This window comes from Hyla sarda, chromosome 3 (assembly GCF_029499605.1).
Source record: "Hyla sarda isolate aHylSar1 chromosome 3, aHylSar1.hap1, whole genome shotgun sequence".
Taxonomy (NCBI): domain Eukaryota; kingdom Metazoa; phylum Chordata; class Amphibia; order Anura; family Hylidae; genus Hyla; species Hyla sarda.
The window spans coordinates 9259032-9283581 of NC_079191.1; the positions used below are offsets into that span (position 1 = coordinate 9259032).

The 24550-nt window shown below is 42.7% G+C and overlaps 1 protein-coding gene across 3 annotated transcripts in view; it reads left to right on the plus strand.

Annotated features, from left to right (window-relative positions):
* The first annotated feature begins 4674 nt into the window (after positions 1 to 4674).
* Positions 4675 to 24550, plus strand: part of LOC130361133 (amine sulfotransferase-like) — a 61709-nt gene continuing 41833 nt past the window's right edge. Inside the window, exons 1-6 of one of the 3 annotated variants that reach the window (XM_056563747.1) lie at positions 4676 to 4818; positions 7135 to 7278; positions 9145 to 9298; positions 9380 to 9545; positions 21943 to 22151; positions 23925 to 24051. In XM_056563747.1, the coding sequence (XP_056419722.1) occupies positions 9386 to 9545; positions 21943 to 22151; positions 23925 to 24051 (496 nt within the window). In that variant the 5' untranslated portion in view covers positions 4676 to 4818; positions 7135 to 7278; positions 9145 to 9298; positions 9380 to 9385. Of the gene's footprint in view, positions 4819 to 7134; positions 7279 to 9144; positions 9299 to 9367; positions 9546 to 21942; positions 22152 to 23924; positions 24052 to 24550 lie in introns of those variants that run through there. The other 2 variants (XM_056563748.1, XM_056563746.1) reach the window with 2 other exon arrangements.

The window sequence follows — 24550 nt, forward strand, 5'->3', positions numbered from 1 at the left end:
TATTTTGCCTCGTTTATTACTATTTCATAAAAATGGAATAGTGGATTTAAGCTGTTGATTTTAAATGTGAGATGCTAGGATTTTCCCAGCTCTGTACGAGCATGCGTAATAAGTCGCCTTCAGTTTCCTAGCTCTTCTTTCAAAATCCACAAAAAGTCGCTCCCTAAGACTAGATCTTAGTTCTTTTAATTTAGTCGCATAAGTCGTAGATGGGGAGGATTTATTAAGAATCTCATAGCTTTTGATATCATCCAATAATTTAGTGATTTCCTCCATTCTAACTCTTTTTAGTTGAGCGCCTAGTTTAATAAAGGTTCCGCGTATAAACGCCTTATGGGCATTCCACACAGAGGAGATTGCAATCTGGGATTCAGCATGTACCTTAAAATATTCCTCCAAGTCCCTACCAATTATATTGGAATGAACAGGATGATTAATAATATATTGATTGGCCCGCCACAGATACGTAAGCGGGAGTTTGTCCTTTTCATTGAGGGTCAGGGTAATAGCAGTGTGGTCAGACCACTTGATCAGCTCAATGGAGGAGGCCATAGCATCTAGTAGCACGGTCCTATCCACCAGGAACATATCTAGTCTAGCATAGCTATTATGAGCCGCAGAATGAAACGTAAAATCTCTCTCAGAGGGGTGGTGAGCTCTCCAGACATTGTGCATATCCGACGACATTATGATATGTTTGATCTCCGAAGGTCTAAGGTGCGAGCCTCCTGTACAATCCCAATCCCTATCCACAATAGAGTTAATATCCCCACATATAATGACTCTGCCCTGGCGGTGCTTATCAAGTTTGGAGAGGACTTTGCGCAGAAATCTCCCTTGTCCCCTATTAGGTGCGTAGATAGAGGCCAGTGTATAAAGAACATTATTCAAATATCCAACCACAATAACAAATCTACCCTGAGTATCCGTTATCACTTCCTTGAGTTGGAACGCCACCGTGTGCTTGATAGCAATCATCACACCCCTAACCTTAGAATGTGCATGTGCTTGGAATACATGAGGAAAAAAACGGTTTCGCAACCTAGGCGCATCATTTTTGAGCAGGTGCGTTTCCTGCGCACATATCACATCACTTTTTAACCCTTTCGCTTCGTTCCAAAGAGAGTTCCTCTTCTGTGGGCTATTCAGCCTGTTAACATTAATAGAGGAGAAACAAATAACCATGTTGTTTTGTCCAATAATGCTTAACCTCTAACAGTATAACATGCATCAAGATATCTGAAAGCATCTCAGGATCCACCAATATATGAATAAGTCCACCTGCAAAAAGGTAAAAGGTTACAACAAAACCGCACACATGTGCCAACAATATAGTAAGAACCATGAAAACCTGCAAAAAAAAGCAGATAAGATCATCTAGACATGGGAACATAGTTCACTTGAGCTGGGTTAGCCCAATGATCAAAGGCCGGCACTATTAGTGGAGCATGCCCTCAAGTCGCAGGACCCACTCTCTTCCATTCCTCAGCGATTCTAGGAGGGGATTTCCTAGCAGCGGACGGCTCTTTTGGCGGAGGTAAGTTCCATTTTCGGAGAAGGTGAATGCCCTCTTCCATGTTGCGCACCACATGCATATTGTTATCCCGCTGAATGAGAAGGCGCACAGGGAACCCCCAACGATATAAAATCTTATGGTCTCGGAGCACAGTGGTGACCGACGCCAGTGTACGCCTCTGCTGCAAAGTAGCCGCCGACAAATCCGTGAACAATAGGATCTTGCTAAAGTCCCCAGGTAAATCCAGAGGTTTCCTCGCAGCAGCCATCAGTTCCTCTTTAATATGAAAGTAATGAATTCTGGCCAACACGTCACGTGGTATATCCTCAGCAAGGTGTTTAGGTCGCGGGACCCTGTGGGCCCTATCTATCACCATATCAATATCCGTGCTGTGTGGGAGGACTAACTTAATAAAGTCCTGTAAGAACTTCTTTAAAGCTGATGGTGGTATACGTTCAGGTACCCCCCGGAATTTAATGTTATTCGGGCGGGACCTATCTTCCAGATCCGCCATCTTGGCCTTCATGACATGCATTTCGTCTTCTACTTCATAATGTGCATCCAATAACTCATTGTGGGATGAGACCAGATCTCCCATCTTATTTTCAATATGGCTGACACGGGATTGCACTTCAGTAATGTCCCTCTGCACAGGAGACAGCATAGTAGCAACATCTACATGTATGGACTGGTGCAGGGCCATAAGCATGTTCTTTAAAGTCACTTCAGTAACTGGGGCATTAGATGAGGGGTGACTTGCTAGGCAGTCCGCAACATAAGCAGTAGTGTCACTCACCTCTTCCCCATGCTGTTCATCTCCTGTGGAGTGCAAACGTTGCCTCTGCTTGGCCGGGCTGCCTGTGAGCGGTGAAGCAGGAGCAGAGGACGGCAGTCCCCCTCCATCCAGACTGCGGCCGCGGTCTCCGGAGCTCAGAGGCAGGCTTTCACACTCCCGGTCATCAGGTACAGGGCTTGGTGGTGCAGATACACTCCTCCGGTGGTCCTCTCGGGATAAGGAGTGCTTGATTCTATGCATCCGGGAGCCGGAGGAGCCCACGCTAGCCGGGGAGCGCGGGCCCGCGCCATCTTGAAAATATCCCGGCTCAGCAGCGAGGTAGAAATCCGTCAGTTTACGGAGCCTATTGTTCTCCTTTGCCTTCCTCCTCGTTTTGTAAGACATCTTGCAGTGGAATACAAGGGTTTAGTGAAAAAACTAGAACCGTAAGTGGGCTATAGTCGCTATAGTTGCTGATACGGAGCCCTCCGATCAAGCGGCCATCTCCAGCAAGCGCCAAGCCATGCCCCCTAAAAGTTTAAATTAAGTGCACGCTCATCAGACTGATTCCCTGAATTGTTTGAAAGACTATAAAAGCCCTCATATCTCAGGAACAGAAAGGCGTATCAAGAAACGGTGAGAAGGTGTGTGGTCGGGGGACCCTAAGCTATCTAAAGAGGAGCTGTGTTCAAATCCAAAATAACGTGTTTTTTTGCCCTGATGACATACCTTTTTACTCTATGTTGATTGGGCCCCCTGTTCACGAGATTTGGCGGCTTTCTATTTCCCATCTGACGGTCTGTAAATCCGTTAGATAAGTGGGCACTTCATTAGAATAGGGTTTGTAGTCACAGTACATGCTATGGGGGCCCTGGCAATATTGGAGGTCTTCCTTTCTGATATGCTATGCAACGTCTCTCTGCTCTTCTGCTCTGTGTAAGGATAACTGTGGTACTCTCTCGGTCTGTGCGTGTGGGAGCGGAAGAGCAGAGAGGCACTGCACAGCATGGAGGAAAGAAAGACACTCTTATACTGCTGGGGACCACACAGAGGACAATATGGAGGCAGTGAGTGGGAGGACAACAGCACCCAGCAAGAAAATCACCATAATGGTGGAGAATAACAGCAGTCAGTAGGAGGTTAAAGGGGTACTCCAGTGCTAAGACATTTTATCCCCTATCCAAAGGATAGGGGATAAGATGCCTGATCGCGGGGGTCCCGCCACTGGGGACCCCCGCGATCTTCCACGCCGCAACCCCCTTAAAATCAGCCCCCGGAGCGTGCTCACTCCGGATCTGATTACTGGCGATCACAGGGACAGAGCATAGTGACGTCACGGCTCCGCCCCCGTGTGACGTCACGCTCTGCCCCCTCAATGTAAGCCTAGGAGGGGGCATGACAGCTGAACATAATTTGAACCGACCTCAACCCCTTATGAGTATATTCAGTTGCCCTGGGTGACCTCCAGCACCAGCAGCATGATTATATGACAAGGTGCAGTGATGAGACTCCACCCACCTCTCTCTGCAAAGCTAAAGGATTCATGGTAAAGAACCTCCACATTATTTTATAAAACGATGTCCTGCATTACAGATCTACAATAAATCTGTAAATATTCACACACTGGAATGTGCTTGACCTATCTGTGAGGTTATGTTCACATGCAGTTTTGTAGGACATTTTTGAACCATAAAATAGTTGTTTTACCGATCAAAAATGACCGAAAGATCATCAGGGTTTTATTTTATTATTTTTTTTAAATATATTGATTTCAATGGAACTTTATAATAAAGCGACTGTTTGTGCACACAAAGTAATTTTACAGCCATAATTGTTACCATCTTAAAGGGATTATCCAGAAATAGAAAAACAGAGATAATTCCTTTCAAAAACCACTCCCCTTTGTCCACAGGTCGAGTTATGTATTACAACTTGGCTCCATTCACTTTAATGGAACTGAGCCGCAGAACCACACCCAACCTAGAGACAGACAGGGAGTGAATTTTAAAAGAAATTTGCTCTGTTTTTTATTTCTGGATAACCTATTTAAAATGAAGTTAAAGGGGTACTCCGCTGGAAAACATTATTATTATTTTTATCAACTGGTGCCAGAAAGTTAAATGGGTACTCTCATGAAACATAATTTTTTATATAATATAGATTATGCATAAATAACAATGTTTGTAATATATTTTATTTAAAATATTTTTTTACATTTGTTATCCTGGCCACTAGGTGTCACCCTACATGGTCCAGGAAGCATCCCCCCCCCCCCTCACGCAGGGCACTTACGGACCACTGCTGGCCGGGCAGCTTGGTCCAGTGTGGTCTGGAAAGTGCGTCCTCAGCTCGCTCCCCCTGTATATGAAACAGGCAGGGAGCGAGCACAGTGCTCTTGTGCACACGGCACGCCTAATTTACATATCCCCACCCCCTGCATCCCCCCCTTCTACTCTGCGAGCTGCAGTAAAGATTGTGAGAGGAGAAATCTGCACAACACCACCACAGGAGGAACAATCATATTTAGGTCAGTATAATCATATATGGGTGAATAAAGGATTTTTTTTCTTCTTCTTGAAACTGCTGGAGTGCCGCTGTTTGCTTCCTATTGGATATTTATATATATATATATATATATATATATATATATATATATATCTTATTTGTTTTTAAATATGTTTCTTTTTGAGTTTTTTTCTGTGCAATTTAGGGGGAGAGGCACATTCTCTAGCCGTGCACCCCTCCCCTTTTTCACAGGAGGTTTTTAAATTGATAGTGGATCCAGCATGTCACCCACAATGAGGCCATATCCCCAGTAGAGGTGAGTGAAATGAGTGTTAGGGTCCCATCCTATATGAGGCCACCTCCACGTGGTGGATGGGGGACACACGTTTTGATCAAAAAGTGCGCTAAGAGCCTCCATTTTTTGACCAAGTGTGCTGCTGCAACCGTCTTTTTTGTATAATATATATATATATATATATATATATATATATATATATACACACACACACATATATTGAGCCAGCTTGCTATGCACGCTCAATATTAGGTATTGAGCCAGCATGGTATGCATGCTCAATTTCATGTACTGAGCGTGCATAGCATGCTGGCTCAATAGCTGATACTGGCTGTGCATAGCATGCTGGGTCATTACATGTAATGAGCCAGCATGCTATGCACGCTCAATATCATGTATTGAGACAGCATGCTATGCATGCTCATTATCAGGAATTGAGCAAGCATGCTATGCACGCCCAATATCATGTATTGAGCCAGCATGGTATGCACACTTAAAATCATGTATTGAGCCAGCATGGTATGCACGCTCATTATCAGGAATTGAGCAAGCATGCTATGCACGCTCATTTTCATATATTGAGCCAGAATGGTATGCACGCTCATTATCAGGTATTGAGCCATCATGGTATGCACACTCATTATCAGGTATTGAGCCATCATGGTATGCACGCTCATTATCAGGTATTGAGCCATCATGGTATGCACGCTCATTATCAGGTATTGAGCCATCATGGTATGCATGCTCATTATCAGGTATTGTGCCATCATGGTATGCACGCTCATTTTCATGTATTGAGCCAGCATGGTATGCACGCTCATTATCAGGTATTGAGCCATCATGGTATGCACGCTCATTATCAGGTATTGAGCCAACATGGTATGCACGCTCATTATCAGGTATTGAGCCATCATGGTATGCACGCTCATTATCAGGTATTGAGCCAGCATGGTATGCACGCTCATTATCAGGTATTGAGTCAGCATAGTATGCATGCTCATTATCAGGTATTGAGCCATCATGGTATGCACGCTCATTTTCATGTATTGAGCCATCATGGTATGCACGCTCATTATCAGGTCACTATTATTATGCATATTTTTGGATGAAAAAATGTCACTGTTATCATCCCCATCTATACTGTAAGGCTGCAGTTTTACCTTCTACATAAGCTTAGTAGATAAAACTGCAGCAATACAGTATAAATAATGATGAAAATAGAGAATTTATTCCATCCAAAGTATAAATGTATACAGTGACCCCCCGACCTACGATGGCCCCGACATACGATCATTTCAACATACAATGGCCTCTCAGAGTCCATCTCATGGTGAAGGCAGCATCAACATACGATGCTTTTGTATGTCGGGGCCGTCGCATAAACGTCTATCCGGCAGCGCAGACTGCTTCAGCTGCCACCGGATAGCCGTTTACAGTGCCCCGTGTGCTCCGCTGACGATCACTTACCTGTCCTCGGGGCTCCGGCGCGTCCTCTTCAGGATCCCCTGCATCGTCAGCGCTCTCCATCGTCGTCATCACGTCGCTGCTCACGCCGACCCGTCATCCAAAAGGAGCGGCGTGCGTAGCGACGTGATGGCGGCGACGGAGAGCGAGGATGCCGGGGAAGCAGAGGCCTTACCGGAGCGTCGGGGACACCTCGGGGACGCGGCGACAGCGATGGAAGGCGACATCCAGGGCAGCGGTGACGAGCGGTGACGGTCCGGAGCGGCGGGGACAGGTGAGTACAGCTTCCTATACCAGTGGTCTTCAACCTGCGGACCTCCAGATGTTGCAGAACTACAACACCCAGCTTGCCCGGACAGCCGTTGGCTGTCCGGGCATGCTGGTGTGTTGTAGTTTTGCAACATCTGGAGGTCCACAGGTTGTAGACCACTGTCCTATACTTTACATTGCACGGATCCCTCAACATACGATGGTTTCAACAAACAATGGTCCATTTGGAACGGATTACCATCGTATGTTGAGGGACCACTGTATTATTATAAATGGTGAACGCACCATGTTTTCACTTTCTTCCTGCAGGGCACGTCAGCTCTGTACTCCGACATTCCTCCACTATGTATGGCACGAGGGAGGCATCACATGACTACGAGCCTGCCAGGCCACGCCCACTTCCTCCCTCACCGGACCACCGACGACTGTGCAGACTGATCAGCCTGAATAAAGGTATAAAGGGGGGTTCTGAACAAAATATAAGCCAGGATTAGTGTCAAGGTTAGTCAGGGACACATGCTGGAGGGTTTTTAAGGGACAGATTAGTTTATGATAGCTACTCTTTACGCAGATTTGTAAATTACTTCTATTTAACCCTTCCAATAATTATCAGCTGCTGTATGCTCCACAGGAAGTTCTTTTCTTTTTAAATTTCCTTTCTGTCTGACCACAGTGCTCTCTGCTGACACCTCTGTCCATGTCAGGAGAGGTTTGCTATGGGGATTTGCTTCTACTCTGGACAGTTACTAAAATGGACAGAGGTGTCAGCAGAGAGCACTGTGGCCAGACAGAAAGGAAATTCTAAAATAAAAAGAACTTCCTCTGTAGTATACAGCAGCTGATAAGTAGTGGAAGAATTAAGATTTTTAAATAGAAGTCATTTACAAATCTGTTTAACCCCTTAAGGACGGAGGGTTTTTCAGTTTTAGCATTTTTGTTTTTTTTTCCTCATCACCTTCTAAAAATAATAATACCTTCAATTTTGCACCTAAAAATCCATATGATGGCTTATTTTTTGCGCCACTAATTCTACTTTGTAGTGACATCAGTCATTTAGCCCCAAAATCTACGGAAAAACAGAAAAAAAAATAATTGTGCGACAAAAATGGAAGAAAAAACGCCAGTTTGTAACTTTTGGGGGCTTCCATTTCAACGCAGTAAATTTTTCGGTAAAAATTACACCTTATCAATATTCTGTAGGTTAATATGATTAAAATGATCCCCTACTTATATAGGTTGGATATTGTCGGACTTCTGAAAAAAATCATAACTACATGCAGGAAAATGTATACGTTTAAAATTGCCATCTTCTGACCCCTATAACTTTTTATTTTTCCGTGTATGGGGCGGTATGAGGGCTCATTTTTTGTGCCATGATCTGAAGTTTTTATCGGTACCATGTTTGTTTTGATCGGAATTTTTGATTGCTTTTTATTCATTTTTTTATGGTATAAAAAGTGACCAAAAATACGCTATTTTGAACTTTGGAATTTTTTTGCGCGTACGCCATTGACCGTGCGGTTTAATTAATGATATATTTTTATAGTTACAGTTTTTTTTTTTTATTGGGGAAAGGGGGGGGGGGGTGATACAAACTTTTATTAGGGAAGGGGATAAATTATCTTTATTCACTTTTTTTTTTTTTTTTACTTTTTTTTGCAGTGTTATAGCTCCCATAGGGGCCTATAACATGCAGTTCATTGATTTAATACACCGATCACTTCCATTGCATTCAATGGCAGGGATCAGTGTTATCGGCGGTTGATTGCTCAAGCCTGAATTTCAGGATTGCAGCAATCAATCACCAATTGGACGCACAGGAGGCAGATAAGGGACCCTCCTGCTGCGTCCTAGCTGATCGGGACATCGCTATTTTACTGCGATGGTCCCGATCAGCCCGACTGAGCTGCCGGGAAGCTTTCACTTTTGAAGCGGCGATCAACTTTGATCACCGCGTCTAAAGAGTTATTGCCGGACATCAGCCCGATCGGCGATGTTCGGCATTAGCCACGGGGGATGATGCACGCGCAGCGCGTCATACCTCAGGAGACGCTTATGGACGTTCATAAACGTCCATATGCGTTAAGGGGTTAACTTTCTGCCATCAGTTGATTTAAAAAATAATAATTTCCAGTTGAATACCCCTTTAAAAACCATTTATCTACGTCTGACCTGATATGATCGGCGGGGTATGGCTGCTAAGCCCCCCACTGATCACTAATACAATTCTCTTATCTATACAAGGATTACGATTGCCATGACCGCCTCTGTGCATCTCTATGGGTTCTTTTCAGTTCAAACCTGTTTAATAATTAACAGATCATCAATGAATCAGCAAATACAAACGACAGGCAGAACACCAGGAAATTGTTGCAAAGTTTAAAGGTTAAATCCGTCCGATATATATACTTATAATCTACTCCATAAACTCTCGTTGCTTCATCCAGTTGGAGATACCAAATCTGCCTAAAAGGTAACAAAAATGTTTTCATTGTTGTTCTTGTAACGTTTCCTAATAGATCTGTGCGAATGATACATTTATATGTTTGTAAAGGCGACAATGGACAGAGACGCTGTGGAGGAAGCCCTGAACACTGCATTCTTTAAATATAAAGGCACCTACTTTGAGGCTGATTATACGTCACGTAAAATCATAGATGATATAGAACATATGGAAATCAGAGATGACGATGTGTTTCTTGTCACCTACCCGAAATCTGGTAAGTTAACAGGTTAAACTTTTTTCCTAAATAGCTCCGTATTATAAGAATTATTATTATTATATTTTTCTGAGTCGCCTGTTATAGAACTTTTTGTGTTTTGACCCCTTAACACCTTAAAGGGGTTCTCCACCATAAGGTGATTTTAGTAGGTACCTGGCAGACAGTAGTGGACATGCTTAGGAAGGATTTGCACTTGTCTTGGGGCTAAATGGCTATGTTGTGAGATTACCATGACACTGTGGCTAGCTTTTTGTGAACTGGTATTTCCTGTTTGATTTCTCTTTTTTTTTTTTTTTTTACTAAAATCCCATAATTCCATTTTCCTCCCTCCCACACATCAGCCACCCCACCCATTGAAACATAAATGAGCTGCATCCATTCAATAGACCTGTGGTTTTCAATCAGGGTGCCTAAAGCTGTTGTATTAGTTACAGATTGATCTCTCTCCCACCAAGCAACCCCTCCACCCATTGAAGCAGACAGATTCCCTATCGTCAGCTGACTAGTGATGTCAGGTCTCGGCCGCATTGCAAGCTGTGAAAAATGTGGGACAGCAGAAATTTTGTATGCTGGTAAAAATAAATATTGGGGTGAAAATCACAGAAGAATTGTGAGAAAACCATCACACACTGGTACAGACACTATATTATGAACAACACTAACTTTACAGCCCCTGAAGCATAGTCAAATAAAAAATTCCTGGAATATCCCTTTAACCTGTTGGGGACGAAGGGCGTATCCATACGCCAGTGGGAATTTCGGTCCCCGGCGCGCGCCGGGCGGGGACTGGACCGGGGTGACTGCTGATATCTATCAGCAGGCACCCCGTGCAAATGCCAAGGGGGTCATTAGACCACCCCAAGTTGGCGATCGACGCAAATCGCAAGTAAATTCACACTTGCGATTTGCGCCGATTCCGGGTCATTACGGGTCTATGGTGACCCGTTGACCCGGAATAAAAGGGGGATCGCGGTTGTCTAAGACAACTACGATCCCCCTGAAGGCATAGGAGTGAGGTGGCAGGGGTGCCACCCCTCCTATCCCTGCTATTGTGGTCTAGACGCGACCACCAATAGCAGATCGGGGGCGGGGGGGTTTATTTTCGTTTTCCCCGTCCTGCCCACCCACAATAGGCGGGGCAGAACGGGGAAACGAAGGGGACCGAACGCCGAAGGTCCAATTACTCTTCCAGAGGCTGCCGACGACGGTGATCGTCGGGCAGCGCCGGAGATCGGCGGGCAGCGACATCATGCGGCAGAAGAGGACGGCTCCCTGGATCCTACGGAAGCCGATAAGTTGCCTAGCAACATCTGGAGGGCTACAGTCTGAGACTGTAGCCCTCCAGATGTTGCAAAACTACAACTCCCAGCATGCCCAGACAGCTGTTTGTGCATGCTGGAATATGTAGTTTTGCATGGTCTGTTAGTACATGCTGGGAGTTGTGGTTTTGAAACAGCTGGACGTTTGCCCCCCCCCCCCTTATGTGAACGTACAGGGTACAATCACACTGGCAGGTTTACAGTAAGTTTCCTGCTTCAAGTTTGGTCTGTGGCAAATTTTTCGCTGCAGCTCAAACTCCTAGTGGGAAACTCATCGTATAACCCCAGTGTGAACGTACCCTAAAAACACTACACTACACTAACACATAATAAAGGGTAAAACACTACATCTCCTTACACTGTCCCCCCAATAAAAATGAAAAACGTATTGTACGGCAGTGTTTCCAAAACGAAGCCTTCAGCTGTTGCAAAACAACAACTCCCATCATTTCTGGACAGCCACTGACTGTCTAGGCATACTAGGAGTTAAGCAACAGCTGGAGGCACCCTGTTTGGGAATCACTGGCGTAGAATACCCCTATGTCCACCCCTATACAATCCCTAATTTAGTCCCCAAATGCGCATGGCGCTCTCTAACTTGGGAGCCCTGTCGTATTTCAAGGAAACAGTTTAGGGCCACATATGGGGTATTTCCGTAATTGGGGGAAATTGCACTACAAATTTTGGGGGCTTTTTCTCCTTTTACCCCTTATGAAAATGAAAAGTTGGGTCTACACCAGCATGTTAGTGTAAAAAAAAAAATGTTTACACTAACATGCTGGTGTTGCCCCATACTTTTTATTTTCACCAGCAGTAAAAGGAAAAAGCCCCCCAAAATTAGTAACACAATTTCTCCTGAGTACAGAAATACCCTATATGTGGGTGTAAAATGCTCTGCGGATGCATAACAATGCTCAGGAGTGAGAGTGCACCACATTTGAGGCCTAAATTGGGGATTTGCACAGGGGTGGCTGATTTTACAGCGGTTCTGACATAAATGCAAAAACATAAATACCCACATGGGACCCTATTTTGGAAACTACACCACCCAAGGAATGGAACGAGGGGTATAGTGAGCCTGAACACCCCACAGGTGCTTGACGAATTTTCATTAAATTTGGATGGGAAAATGAAAAAAAAAAAAAAATTTCACTAAAATGCTGGTGTTACCCTAATTTTTTCATTTTCACAAGGGAAAATAGGAAAAAAAAGCCCCCCAAAATTTGTAACCCCATCTCTTCTGAGTAAGAACATACCCTATATGTGGATTTAAAGTGCTCTGCGGGCGAACTACAATGCTCAGAAGAGAAGGAACGCCATTGGGATTTTGAAGAGAAAATGTGTCCGGAATTGAAGGCCACATGTGTTTACAAAGCCCCCATAGCGCCAGAACAATGGACCCCCCCACACACATGTGACCCCATTTTGGAAACTACACCCCTCATGTAATGTAATAAGGGGTACAGTGAGCATTTACACCCTACAGGTGTCTGAGAGATTTTTGGAACAGTGGTCCGTGAAAATGAAAAATGTAATTTTTCATTTGCACAGTCCACTGTTCCAAAGATCTGTCAAACGCCAGTGGGGTGTAAATACTCACTGCCCCCCTTATTAAATTCTCTGAGGGGTGTAGTTTCCAAAATCGTGTCACATGTGGGGGGTCAACTGTTCTGGCACCACAGGGGGCTTTGTAAATGCACATGGTCCCTAACTACCATTCCAAACGAATTCTCTTTCCAGAAGCTCAATGGTGCTCCTCCTCTTCTGAGCATTATACTTCGCCCGCAGAGCATTTTATGTCCTAACATGGGGTATTTACATACTCAGAAGAGATGGGGTTACAAATTTTGGGGGGCATTCTCTCCCATAACCCTTTGTAAAAATGGTAAATTTGGGGAAAAAACTGCACTTTAGTGAAAAATTTTTTTTCATTTACACATCCGATTTTAACAAAAAGTCGTCAAACACCTGCGTAGTGTTAAGGCTCACTGGACCCCTTGTTACATGTCTTGAGGGGTGTAGTTTCCAAAATGGTATGCCATGTGGGGTTTTCTGCTGTTCTGGCACCATAGGGGCTTCCTAAATGTGACATGCCCCCCAAAAAACATTTCAGCAAAATTCACTCTCCAAAATCCCATTGTCGCTCCTTCCCTTCTGTGCCCTCTACTGCGCCCGACAAACACTTGACATACGCATATGAGGTATTTCCTTACTCGAGAGAAATTGGGTTACAAATTTTGGGGGTCTTTTTCTCCTATTACCACTTGTAAAAATTCAAAAATTGGGTCCACAAGAACATGCGAGTGGAAAAAATGAAGATTTTGAACTTTCTCCTTCACTTTGCTGCTATTCCTGTGAAACACCTAAAGGGTTAACAAGCTTACTGAATGTCATTTTGGATACTTTGAGGGGTGCAGTTTTTATAATTGGGTCATTTGTGGGGTATTTCTCATTTGAAGGCCCTTCAAATCCGCTTCAAAACTGAACTGGTCCCTGAAAAATTCCGATTTTGAAAATTTTGTGAAAAATTGGAAAATTGCTGCTGAACTTTGAAGCCCTCTGGTGTCTTCCAAAAGTAAAAACATGCCAACTTTATGATGCAAACATAAAGTAGACATATTGTATTTGTGAATCAATATATAATTTATTTGGAATGTCTATTTTCCTTACAAGCAGAGAGCTTCAAAGTTAGAAAAATTTTGGAATTTTTAACCAAGAAATTATGCAAGTATCGACAAAAATTTACCAATACCATAAAGTAGAATATGTCACGAAAAAACATTCTCGGAATCAAATTTATAAGTTAAAGCATCCCAGAGTTATTAATGCTTAAAGTGACAGTGGTCAGATTTGCAAAAAATGCTCCTGTCCTTAGGGTCATAATGGGCTCTGTCCCCTAGGGGTTGAGGAATCAGGGTTTTTCCATTTTTCCATTAGTTTTTTCCTCCTCACCTTCTAAAAATCATTACGCTTTCAGTTTTTCACCTACAGACCCATGCGATTTTACTTTAGTCATTTCACCACAAAATCTATGGCTATTTTATACTTTTTAGCGGCTTACGTTTCTATGCAGTGCATTTTTGGGTGAAAATGACACATTAAATGCATTCTGTAGGTCCATACGGTTACAAGGATACCAAATTTATGTAGGTTTTATTTCATTTTACTGCTAAAAAAAATTCTAACTACATGCACCAAAATTAATATGTGTAGAATTGTCCTCTTCTGAACCCTATAACTTTTTTATTTTTCCACAGATGGGGATGTATGAGGGCTCTTTTTTTTTTTTTTGCGCCATGGTCTGTAGTTTTTATCGGTACCATTTTTAATTTGATGGGACTTTTTGATCGCTTTTTATTAGGTTTTTCAGGGTATACAAAATTACCAAAAATGCACAATTTTGGACTTTGGAATTTTTGTACATGTACACCATCAACAGTGCGGTTTAATTAACATAATATTTTTTATAGTTTGGACATCTACGCATGCGGCTATGTTTATTTTTATTATGTTTACATATTTTTTATATAGTATTTGGGACAAAGGGGGTTATTTAAACTTTAGTATGGAAGGGGTTAATTCCCATTTATGAATGAAGGGGTTACTGTATTGTATGTATCCATCACACAGTGTCTTTATCCTGTCAGCATTTCATGTTATCTCTTTGATAGGAATGTAATCGCGAAGGTTAATTAACCATATTAGGACTTCCTATTCTTACATGTGTTATGGCTTTCTCGATCATCTGTCTCTCCCATGAATTCTCTCAGAAACCTCCGTATACCTAATATTATAGGCTAGAGATTATACCAAATATTTGAGTGACAGAAGGAGGGGTGCAACCCCCCCCCCCCCCTTTATTATGTGCTTACAGACTGCTGAATAAATTAGAATTAATTTGACGGGACAAACTGTTGTTATGTGTTATTTCTGGTAGATTCATTCTCCTGGATCAAGATAAAGACTTAAATCAAGCTACCACCGAAGTTCGGTGCCAGGGGTACCTAGATAAGATCAGATCTCCTTACAATGAACTTTTTCTTTTTCCTTTTTTTTATTTTTTTACCAAATTTTTTGTCCCCATAGGGGAATATCACATGCAATCTTCTGATTACATACACTGTTCAATGCTATGTCATAACATATTGTAGCATTGAACAGTGTTATCTGTGCTCGATTGCTCCAGCCTGGTGAGCCAGGCTGGAACATCACAGAGGAGATTGGATGGCAAGGAGGCAAGGAAGGGCCCTTCCGCTTCCAGGAATACTTTTTTATTTTTTTATTTTAGATGTGGCGATTAACTTTGATCGCCCCGTCTAAGGGGTTAATGCCGGGCATTACCGCGACCAGTTATGTCCAGCATTAGACCCGTGAATCCACTTACCGATCCGGGCTGGCGACGGAGGCTGCGGGCGACGGAGATCTGCGGGCGGCGATGACGTGCTGCTGGATCCGACGGAAGCCGGTGAGTTGCCTAGCAACATCTGGAGGGTACAGTTTGAGACCATTATACAGTGGTCTCTAACTGTAGCCCTCCAGATGTTGCAAAACTACAACTCCCAGCATGCCCAGACAGCTGTTTGGGCATGCTGGAATATGTAGTTTTGCAACAGCTGGAGGGCTACAGTTTGAGACCACTATATAGTGGTCCCTAAACTGTAGCCCTCCAGATCTTGCAAAACTACAACTCCTAGCATGCTCAAACAACTGTTTGCTGTCAGGGCATGCTGGGAATTGTAGTTTTGCAACAGCTGGAGGACCACAGTTTGGAGATCACTTTGCGGTGTTCTCTAAAACTGTAGCCCTCCAGATGTTGCAAAACTGCAAATTCCAGCATGTCCAAACAGCAATCAGCTGTCTCGGCATGCTGGGAGTTGTAGTTGCGTACCTCCAGCTATTGCATAACTGCATCTCCCAGCATGCCCTTCGGCGATCAGTACATGCTGGGAGTTGTAGTTTTGCAACAGCTGGAGGCACACTGGTTAGAAAATACTGAGTTAGGTACCAGAACCTAACTGAAGGTTTCCAACCAGTGTGTCTCCAGCAAAAGTACAACACCCAGCATGCACGGTCTGTCAGTACATGCTGGGAGTTGTAGTTTTGAAACAGCTGGAAGTTTGCCCCCCCCCCCCCCATGTGAACGTACAGTGTACATTCACACAGGCAGGTTTACAGTAAGTTTCCTGCTTCAAGTTTGGGCTGCGGCAAATTTTTCGCCGCAGCTCAAACTTCTAGCGAGAAACTAACCGTAACACGTCAGTGCGAATGTACCCTAAAAACACTACACTACACTAACACATAATAAAGAGTAAAACACTACATATACATCCCCTTACACTGTCCCCCCAATAAAAATGAAAAACGTATTGTATGGCAGTGTTTCCAAAACGGAGCCTCCAGCTGTTGCAAAACAACAACTCCCAGCATTTCCGGACAGCCACTGACTGTCCAGGCATGCTGGGAATTTAGCAACAGCTGGAGGCACCTTGTTTGGGAATCATTGGTGTAGAATACCCCTATGTCCACCCTATGCGATCCCTAATTTAGTCCTCAAATGCGCATGGCGCTCTCTCACTTCGGAGCCCTGTCGTATTTCAAGGAAACAGTTTAGGGCCACATATGGGGTATCTCCGGACTCGGGAGAAATTGCACTACAAATTTTGGGGGGCTTTTTCTCCTTTTAACCCTTATGAAAAGGAAAAGTTGGGGCTACACCAGTTTGTTAGTGTAAAAAAAAAAAAAGTTACACTAACATGCTGGTGTTATCCTTTACTTTTTATTTTCACAAGCGTTAAAAGGAAAAAAAGACCCCCAAAATTTGTAACGCAATTTCTCCTGAGTACAGAAATACCCAATATGTGGGCGTAAAATGCTCTGCGGGCGCACAACAAGGCTCAGGAGTGAGAGCGCACCATGTACATTTGAGGTCTAAATTGGTGATTTGCAAAGGGGTGGCTGATTTTACAGCGGTTCTGACATAAACGCAAAAAAATAAATACCCACATGTGACCGCATTTTGGAAACTACACCCCTCACATAATGTAATAAGGGGTATAGTGAGCATTTACGCCCCGCTGGTGTCTGACAAATTTTTGGAACAGTGGTCCGTGAAAATGAAAAATTTTATTTTTCATTTGCACAGCCCACTGTTCCAAAGATCTGTCAGACACCTGCGGGGCGTAAATGCTCGCCAGTGGGGTGTAAATACTCACTGCACCCCTTATTAAATTCTGTGAGGGGTGTAGTTTCCAAAATAAGGTCATATGTGGGGGGTTCCACTGTTCTGGCACCACGGGGGGGCTTTGTAAACGCACATGGCCCCTGACTTCCATTCCAAACAATTTTTTTCCCAAAAGCTCAATGGCGCTCCTTCTCTTCTGAGCATTGTAGTGCGCCAGCAGAGCACTTGATGTCCACACATGGGGTATTTCCATACTCAGAAGAGATGGGGTTACAAATTTTGGGGGGTCTGTTCTGCTATTAACCCTTGCAAAAATGTGAAATTTGGGGGGAAACACACATTTTAGTGAAAACATTTTTTTTTTTTTACATATGCAAAAGTCGTGAAACACCTGTGGGGTATTAAGGCTCACTTTATTCCTTGTTACATTCCTCAAGGGGTCTAGTTTCCAAAATGGTATGGCATGTGTTTTTTTTTTTTTTTTTTTTTGCTGTTCTGGCACCATAGGGGCTTCCTAAATGCAACATGCCCCCCAAAAGCCATTTCAGAAAAATGTTCTCCCCAAAATCCCCTTGTCGCTCCTTCGCTTCTGAGCCCTCTACTGCGCCCGCCGAACACTTTACATAGACATATGAGGTATGTCCTTACTCGAGAGAAATTGGGCTACAAATATAAGTATAAATTTTCTCCTTTTACCCTTGTAAAAATTCAAAAATTGGGTCTACAAGAACATGCGAGTGTAAAAAATGAAGATTGTGAATTTTCTCCTTCACTTTGCTGCTTTTCCTGTGAAACACCTAAAGGGTTAAAACGCTGACTGAATGTCATTTTGAATACTTTGGGGGGTGCAGTTTTTATAATGGGATCATTTGTGGGGTATTTCTAATATGAAGACCCTTCAAATCCACTTCAAACCTGAACTGGTCCCTGAAAAATAGTGAGTTTGAAAATTTTGTGAAAAATTGGAAAACTGCTGCTGAACTTTGAAGCCCTATGGTGTCTTCCCAAAGTAAAAACATGTCAATTTTATGATGCAAACATAAAGTAGACATATTGTATATGTGAATCAAATTTTTTTTTATTTGGAATATCCATTTTCCTTACAAGCAGAGAGCTTCAAAGTTAGAAAAATGCAAAATTTTAAAATTTTTCATCAAATTTTGGGATTTTTCACCAAGAAAGAGGATGCAGCTTACCATAAAATTTTACCACTATGTTAAAGTAGAATATGTCACGAAAAAACAATCTCGGAATCAGAATGATAACTAAAAGCATCCCAGAGTTATTAATGTTTAAAGTGACAGTGGTCAGATGTGCAAAAAACGCTCTGGTCCTAAGGTGTAAAATGGCCTGGTCCTTAAGGGGTTAAAGGGGTATTCCATGAAAATACATTTTATTTTTTTTTCATATGAACTGGCTCCAGAAAGTTAAACAGATTTGTAAATTACTTCTATTAAAAAATCTTAATCCTATTAGTACTTATCAGCTGCTGAAGTTAAGTTGTTCTTTTCTGGCTCACCACAGCGCTCTCTGCTGACACCTCTGTCTGTCTTAGGAACTGTCCAGAGCAGGAGAGGTTTGCTATGGGGATTTGCTGCTACTCTGGACAGTTCCTGATACAGACAGAGGTGTCAGCAGAGAGCACTGTGGTCAGTCAGAAAAGAACTACACAACTTAAGCAGCTGATAAGTACTAGAAGGATTAATATTTTTTAATAGAAGTGATTTACAAATGTGTTTACTTTCTGGAGCCAGTTCACATGAAAAACACAGCGACAACAAATTAGTTAGATGAGAGACAACACAGCATGGATACGTACAACTGTCCGGTTATACGATACCACCAATCAGATTGGGTTGTATGATTTGACTTCATCATGTTTGGATTGTTGGTTTAATTTCAGGTCCGGCTTCTTGGCTTCCTATGGATCCCCTCTTAGTGACACCATCTGAGGCTTTGCTCTGACATCTGGGTTGGCACAGATACTTTTTTTTTTTTAAAGGGGTACTCCACTTCCCCAGCTATTTTGGACTTTTGAATTTTTTTGCGCGTGCGCCATTGGCCGTGCAGTTCAATTAATTATATATTGTTATAATTCAGAACTTTTAGATCTGAACGCTGGGTGCAGGCTGCGGGGGTCGTGACTTCACAGCCACGCCCTTGGTGACAGACGTCACGCCCCCTCCCATAGACTTGCATTGAGGGGGTGTGAAGTGACATCCCGAGGGGCATGGGCCATGACATCACGACCCCCGCAGCCCACACCCGTCATTCAGCACTAAATGTTCCGGATGCTGGGGCAGTGGAGTACCCCTTTAAAACTTAGAATAAGCAAACCTTACACACAAACATCATTTTTGCTTATAAATGATTCTGAGGAAAAAAATATTATTATTAATCAGTAACCAATAAGCTCATATTAGCACAATTTGATGTTGCTTATATTTTCAATTGTAAATCAGATTATTACATTTATTTAATAGTTATGATTTTAGTTAAAAACTTTTTATTTAATTTTACTATGGAAAGTCAGCCCCCCCCCCCCCCTTCCAACAAGTTGACCTTATCTTGGTGCCCTAGAATAAGGAACCTGCAGGAAAACATGGTAAGGCTGGGTTCACACCACGTTTTTCAAATACGGTTACCGTATACGATTTTCCGCTAAAAAACGTATGGCAAAAACCGTATGCAACCGTACACAACCGTATGACTCCAAATAAGTTTTTTCCCCGTATACGGTTCCAAAATGTATGTACGGTTCTCATAGACAACAATGTTAAAAGAACCACATACGGTTCGTATACGGTTTTCCAACCGGAGGCAAAAACGTGGTCGACAGAGTTTTTGCTTACGGTTGAAAAATCGGCAAAACCGTGTCCGAGGCAAAACGGATGCAACCGTACACCACATTTGGAATACGGTTTACAATGCATTCTCTATGCATACGGTCATATACGTTTTTTTGCGGAAAACTGTATACGATTACCGTATTTGAAAATCGTAGTGTGAACCCAGCCTAAGGCTGCATTCACATCTCGTTTTTGCAATACGGGTCCCGTATCCTGTTTCTGTACAAAAACGTATGCCTCCAAACCGGACGGAAACGTATGCAACCGTATATGCCTCCTCATATTTTTAAACCGTATACGGTTTTAAAACGGATGTCCGTTTGCATACGTTTTAATACGTTTTCCTTGAAAAAAAAACGGATACGGTTTTATGTTTGTCAACATTTTAAATAAAGTTCTTCATTTTTTTATTGAATTCCCCCCCCCCCCAAAAAAAAAAAAAGAAGAAAAACCCTAATTTGCAAACCGGATGTAACCGTACGCACATATGGTTCAATACGGTTACCATAGAACTCATTTTAAAATAACCGTATTCGCGTTGTATCCAGTTTTTCCCCGGGACACAAAACCGTAGTAGACTATGGTTTTGTGTACGGGTAAAAACCGTATAAACCCGTAAATGATGCAAAACGTAAACAACCTACGCTACGGTTGGCATACGGTTTACAATGAAATGTCTATACATACGGTTTGCAATACGGTTCGATGCGTTTTTTCAATGAAACCGGCGGATACGGGAACCGTATTGAAAAAACGAGATGTGAATGCAGCCTAACACTAGCAGCGTACACAGTAATTAGCATGTTTAATTTTCTTGCTGTTGTGGATTCTATTTATCAGGAATTTTTCAGGTCAAAGGTTTTTATTACAAAGTTCTACTACTGTCCTGCCATGCCCCGGGACTTCACTACAATCTAGTCCTAGTAACTAGGACTCGCCGCAATCTGTTTGTGAGGGGTACTCCGCCGCTAGACATCTTATCTCCTATCCAAAGGTTGATAAACTAACAGTGAGTTCAAAATTGACATGTATAGAATTGCTGCAGGATGCTGACTAGTCCCCATTAAAGGGGTACTCCACCCCCTAGACATCTTATCCCCTATGCAAAGAATAGGGGATAAGATGTCTGATTGTGGGGGTCCGGCAGCTGGGACCCCCGCAATCTCTGTGCAGCACCAGGAATTTGTTTAGAATACTGGGTGCGGGCAGCAGGGGTTGTGATGTCATAGTCATGCCCTTCATGATGTTATGCCACGCCCCCTCAATGCAAGTCTATGGGATGGGGCGTGGCGGCCGCCACGCCCCCTCCCATAGACTTGCATTGAGGGTGCGTGGTTTGACATCACGAGGGGGCGTGGTCATGATACCACGACCCCCGCCGCCTGCTCCAAGCGTTCAGAACAAAATGTTCCAAATGCTGAGACAGCGGAGTACCCCTTTAAATGGTGTACAACCATGCAGATAAAAATGCTGTCACAATACTGTATACAGCAGAAACCTGAATCTACCCTCAATATTTATACCCTAAATTTAACAATATTGTTTGTTCTAACTAATTAACTGAGAATGTGTCGTACATGTTCTTATAAACAATAAATACTTAAAGATTTGTAAATTATTTCTATGAAAAAAAATCTTAATCCTTCCAATACTTATGAGCTGCTGTATGCTCCACAGGAAGTTCTTTTCTTTTTGAATTTCTTTCCAGTCTGACCACAGTGCTCTCTGCATACATCTCTGTCCGTGTCAGGCACTGTCCAGAGCAGGAGCAAATGCCCATAGCAAACCTCTCCTGCCCTGGACAGTTCCTGAGACAGACAGAGGTGTCAGCAGAGAGCAGTGTTTTGAGACAGAAAGGAAATTCAAAAAGAAAATAACTTCCTTTGGAGCATACAGCAGCTGATAAGTACTGGAAGGATTAAGATGTTTTAATAGAAGTAATTTACAAATCTGTTTAACTTTCTGGTGCCAGTTGATTTAAAAAAAAAAAAAATTCCCACCGGAGTACCCCTTTAATGTAATAAAAGCTATAAACTCTTTTCCAGGCTCAGTTTGGTCTCAGCAAATTCTAAGCCTGATATTCAATGAAGGTCATCGAAACGGAACAGAACAGATTGACAATATAGATCGCGTGCCCTGGGTCGAGTATAATATCAACAACATTGACTTCAAAAGCCGCCCATCTCCTCGTCTCTTCTCGGCTCACCTGCCTTATTATCTGATGCCGAGAGATCTGAAGTATAGGATGGGGAAGGTAAGTCACATAAGTATTGTCTTACAGTGTTTCTTCTATTATTGGATGACTTTATAACATATGCATGTTTTTTTGTATCACAGAGCATAATATTGGCTGCTGATACCACCAGATAGCTACTTTTATTGGTATTGATTATGATTTATGTGCTCAAGTGTCAAGGGGGGTGGGGTTGAGCCTCTTAAGTGCCACACTATCACGTGCGCCAGAAAACACCGGCCCTCCCCGCCACACCTCCCATGAGCCATCGCGCTCTTAAAGCTGTGGTGGAAAAATAAAATAAATAAAAATACATTACGGCCCAAAATGAGACCCGAGGCTGTTGGTGGGACACCTGGGTCTATAGCCCCATTAGCCCCCCCCCCCCCCTTCCAACGACTCCCCTACTAAAAGCTAACTATATTCTATGGGTCAGTACGATTCTAATGATTATTTTTCCTTTTATGGTAAAAAAAAAAAAATCAAAAACTTGATAAAAAAAAAATTTGTTCAATGCCATGTTCTGACCTCTATAACTTTTTTAATTTTCCACCTACAGAGCTGTGTTGGAGTTTATTTTTTGAGCCATGAGCTGTGCTTTTTAACTGTATCTTTATAAAGCTGATTTGTTTCAATTGTAGCTGCTTTTAGTCCGCTGCTATGTTGCAGCCTGTAGGTATACTGGTTTAGCGATAAATCCCTGTACATGTGAGTAAAGGCGCTATGCTGTGTTTATTGCTATCATACAGGTCTACTGCAGCACAGCTTTGCTCAGTTCACTGCAGTTTTTTCTCTGTGGTATGAACCTTCAAAAATGCTTGTTGGGCTTTGTGGTACACAATGTGGCTTGTGTAGGAACAGCCCACACACACACAGGCTGGGGATGAACGCTTACGACTGTGTAAAATATTCCACCCCCCCCCCCCTTTCTGTCTCCTATTGGCCTTTGAGCTGATTGACACATAAAACCAGCAAATCATATGATAACCTGGGGTTATCATATGATATGCTGGTCACCCCAACCTCATGACACCACCCAGACTCCCCCCACTTCCTGCCATGCTTTTTAAGTTTTTTTTTTGCGCTTTTACCGAACCAGTAAAAGTTTTAAAAGAGGTACTCCGGTGAAAACCTTTTTTCTTTTAAATCAACTGGTGCCAGAAAGTTAAACAGATTTGTAAATTACTTCTATTAAAAAATCTTAATCCTTCCTGTACTTATTAGCTGCTGAATACTACAGAGGAAATTCTTTTCTTTTTGGAATTCTCTCTGATGACATCACGAGCACAGTGCTCTTTGCTGACGTCATTTTAATAATAATAATTCTATATTTATTGTTGTCCTTAGTGGGATTTGAACCCAAGGCCCAAGACCCAAGGAGCCACCATGCTGCCCTTAGCATACATCTGCTATGCACGGTTGCTAAAATGGACAGAGATGTCAGCAGAGAGCACTGTGCTTGTGATGTCATCAGTGTTCCAAAAAGAAAGGAATTTCCTCTGTAGCATTCAGCAGCTAATATGTACTGGAAGGATTAAGATTTTTTAATAGAAGTAATTTACAGATATGTTTAACTTTCTGTCACCAGTTGATTTAAAAGAAAAAAGGTTTTCACCGGAGTACCCCTTTAAAGTTCGGAAAGCTTCGCTAACCCCGAAATCCGGGTCAAATCTGGGTTTGCCGGGCTCGGCTCGCTCAACGCTAATTATTACATTATTCTGACATTGTTTATTATTAATACTCATTAAAACTGTATTGCAATAAAATGCTATGTTCCCTTTTTTCTATTTTCAGATTTTATATGTGTGCCGAAACCCAAAGGATGTCCTGGTGTCCTTTTATTACTTCTCCCAATGTAATCCAAAGTTAAAATGTTCAATAGACTGGGAAACATTCTTTGAGATCTTCATATCGGGGAGAGGTAATATAATAATAAGCCTACAATTATTTTTCATCTGATTATAAGTGATACATTTGTAGTTTTTATCTCCAGTTTTTAGCTAATGTAGCCATAGAGCCCAAAGACAAAAATTATACAACTTGCAACAGCCGCTATGAAAAAGTGTAAAGAATAGGGTTGGTGTAAGCAGGGGTAGATCAGAGTCTAGTCTCAGGAGGGGCACTATCAAAGTAACGTGAAGGTCGAAACTCCCTCTCCCATAGACTTGCATTGAGGGCACGGGGCATGACGTCACAAGGGGCGTGGTCGTGACTTCATGACCCCCGCAGCCAGCACCCAGTGCTTGGAAAACAATGTTCTGAATGCTGGGGCAGTGGAGTACCTCTTTAAGTTCCCCACATATAGTATGCAGCATAGTTCCTCCACAATAGGTAGGCAGAATAGTTCCCCTGCCATGGGGACCACTATGTTAAGGGAGGGGGGTGTCTTTTGGTTGAATCTACACCAATATTCAAAACCA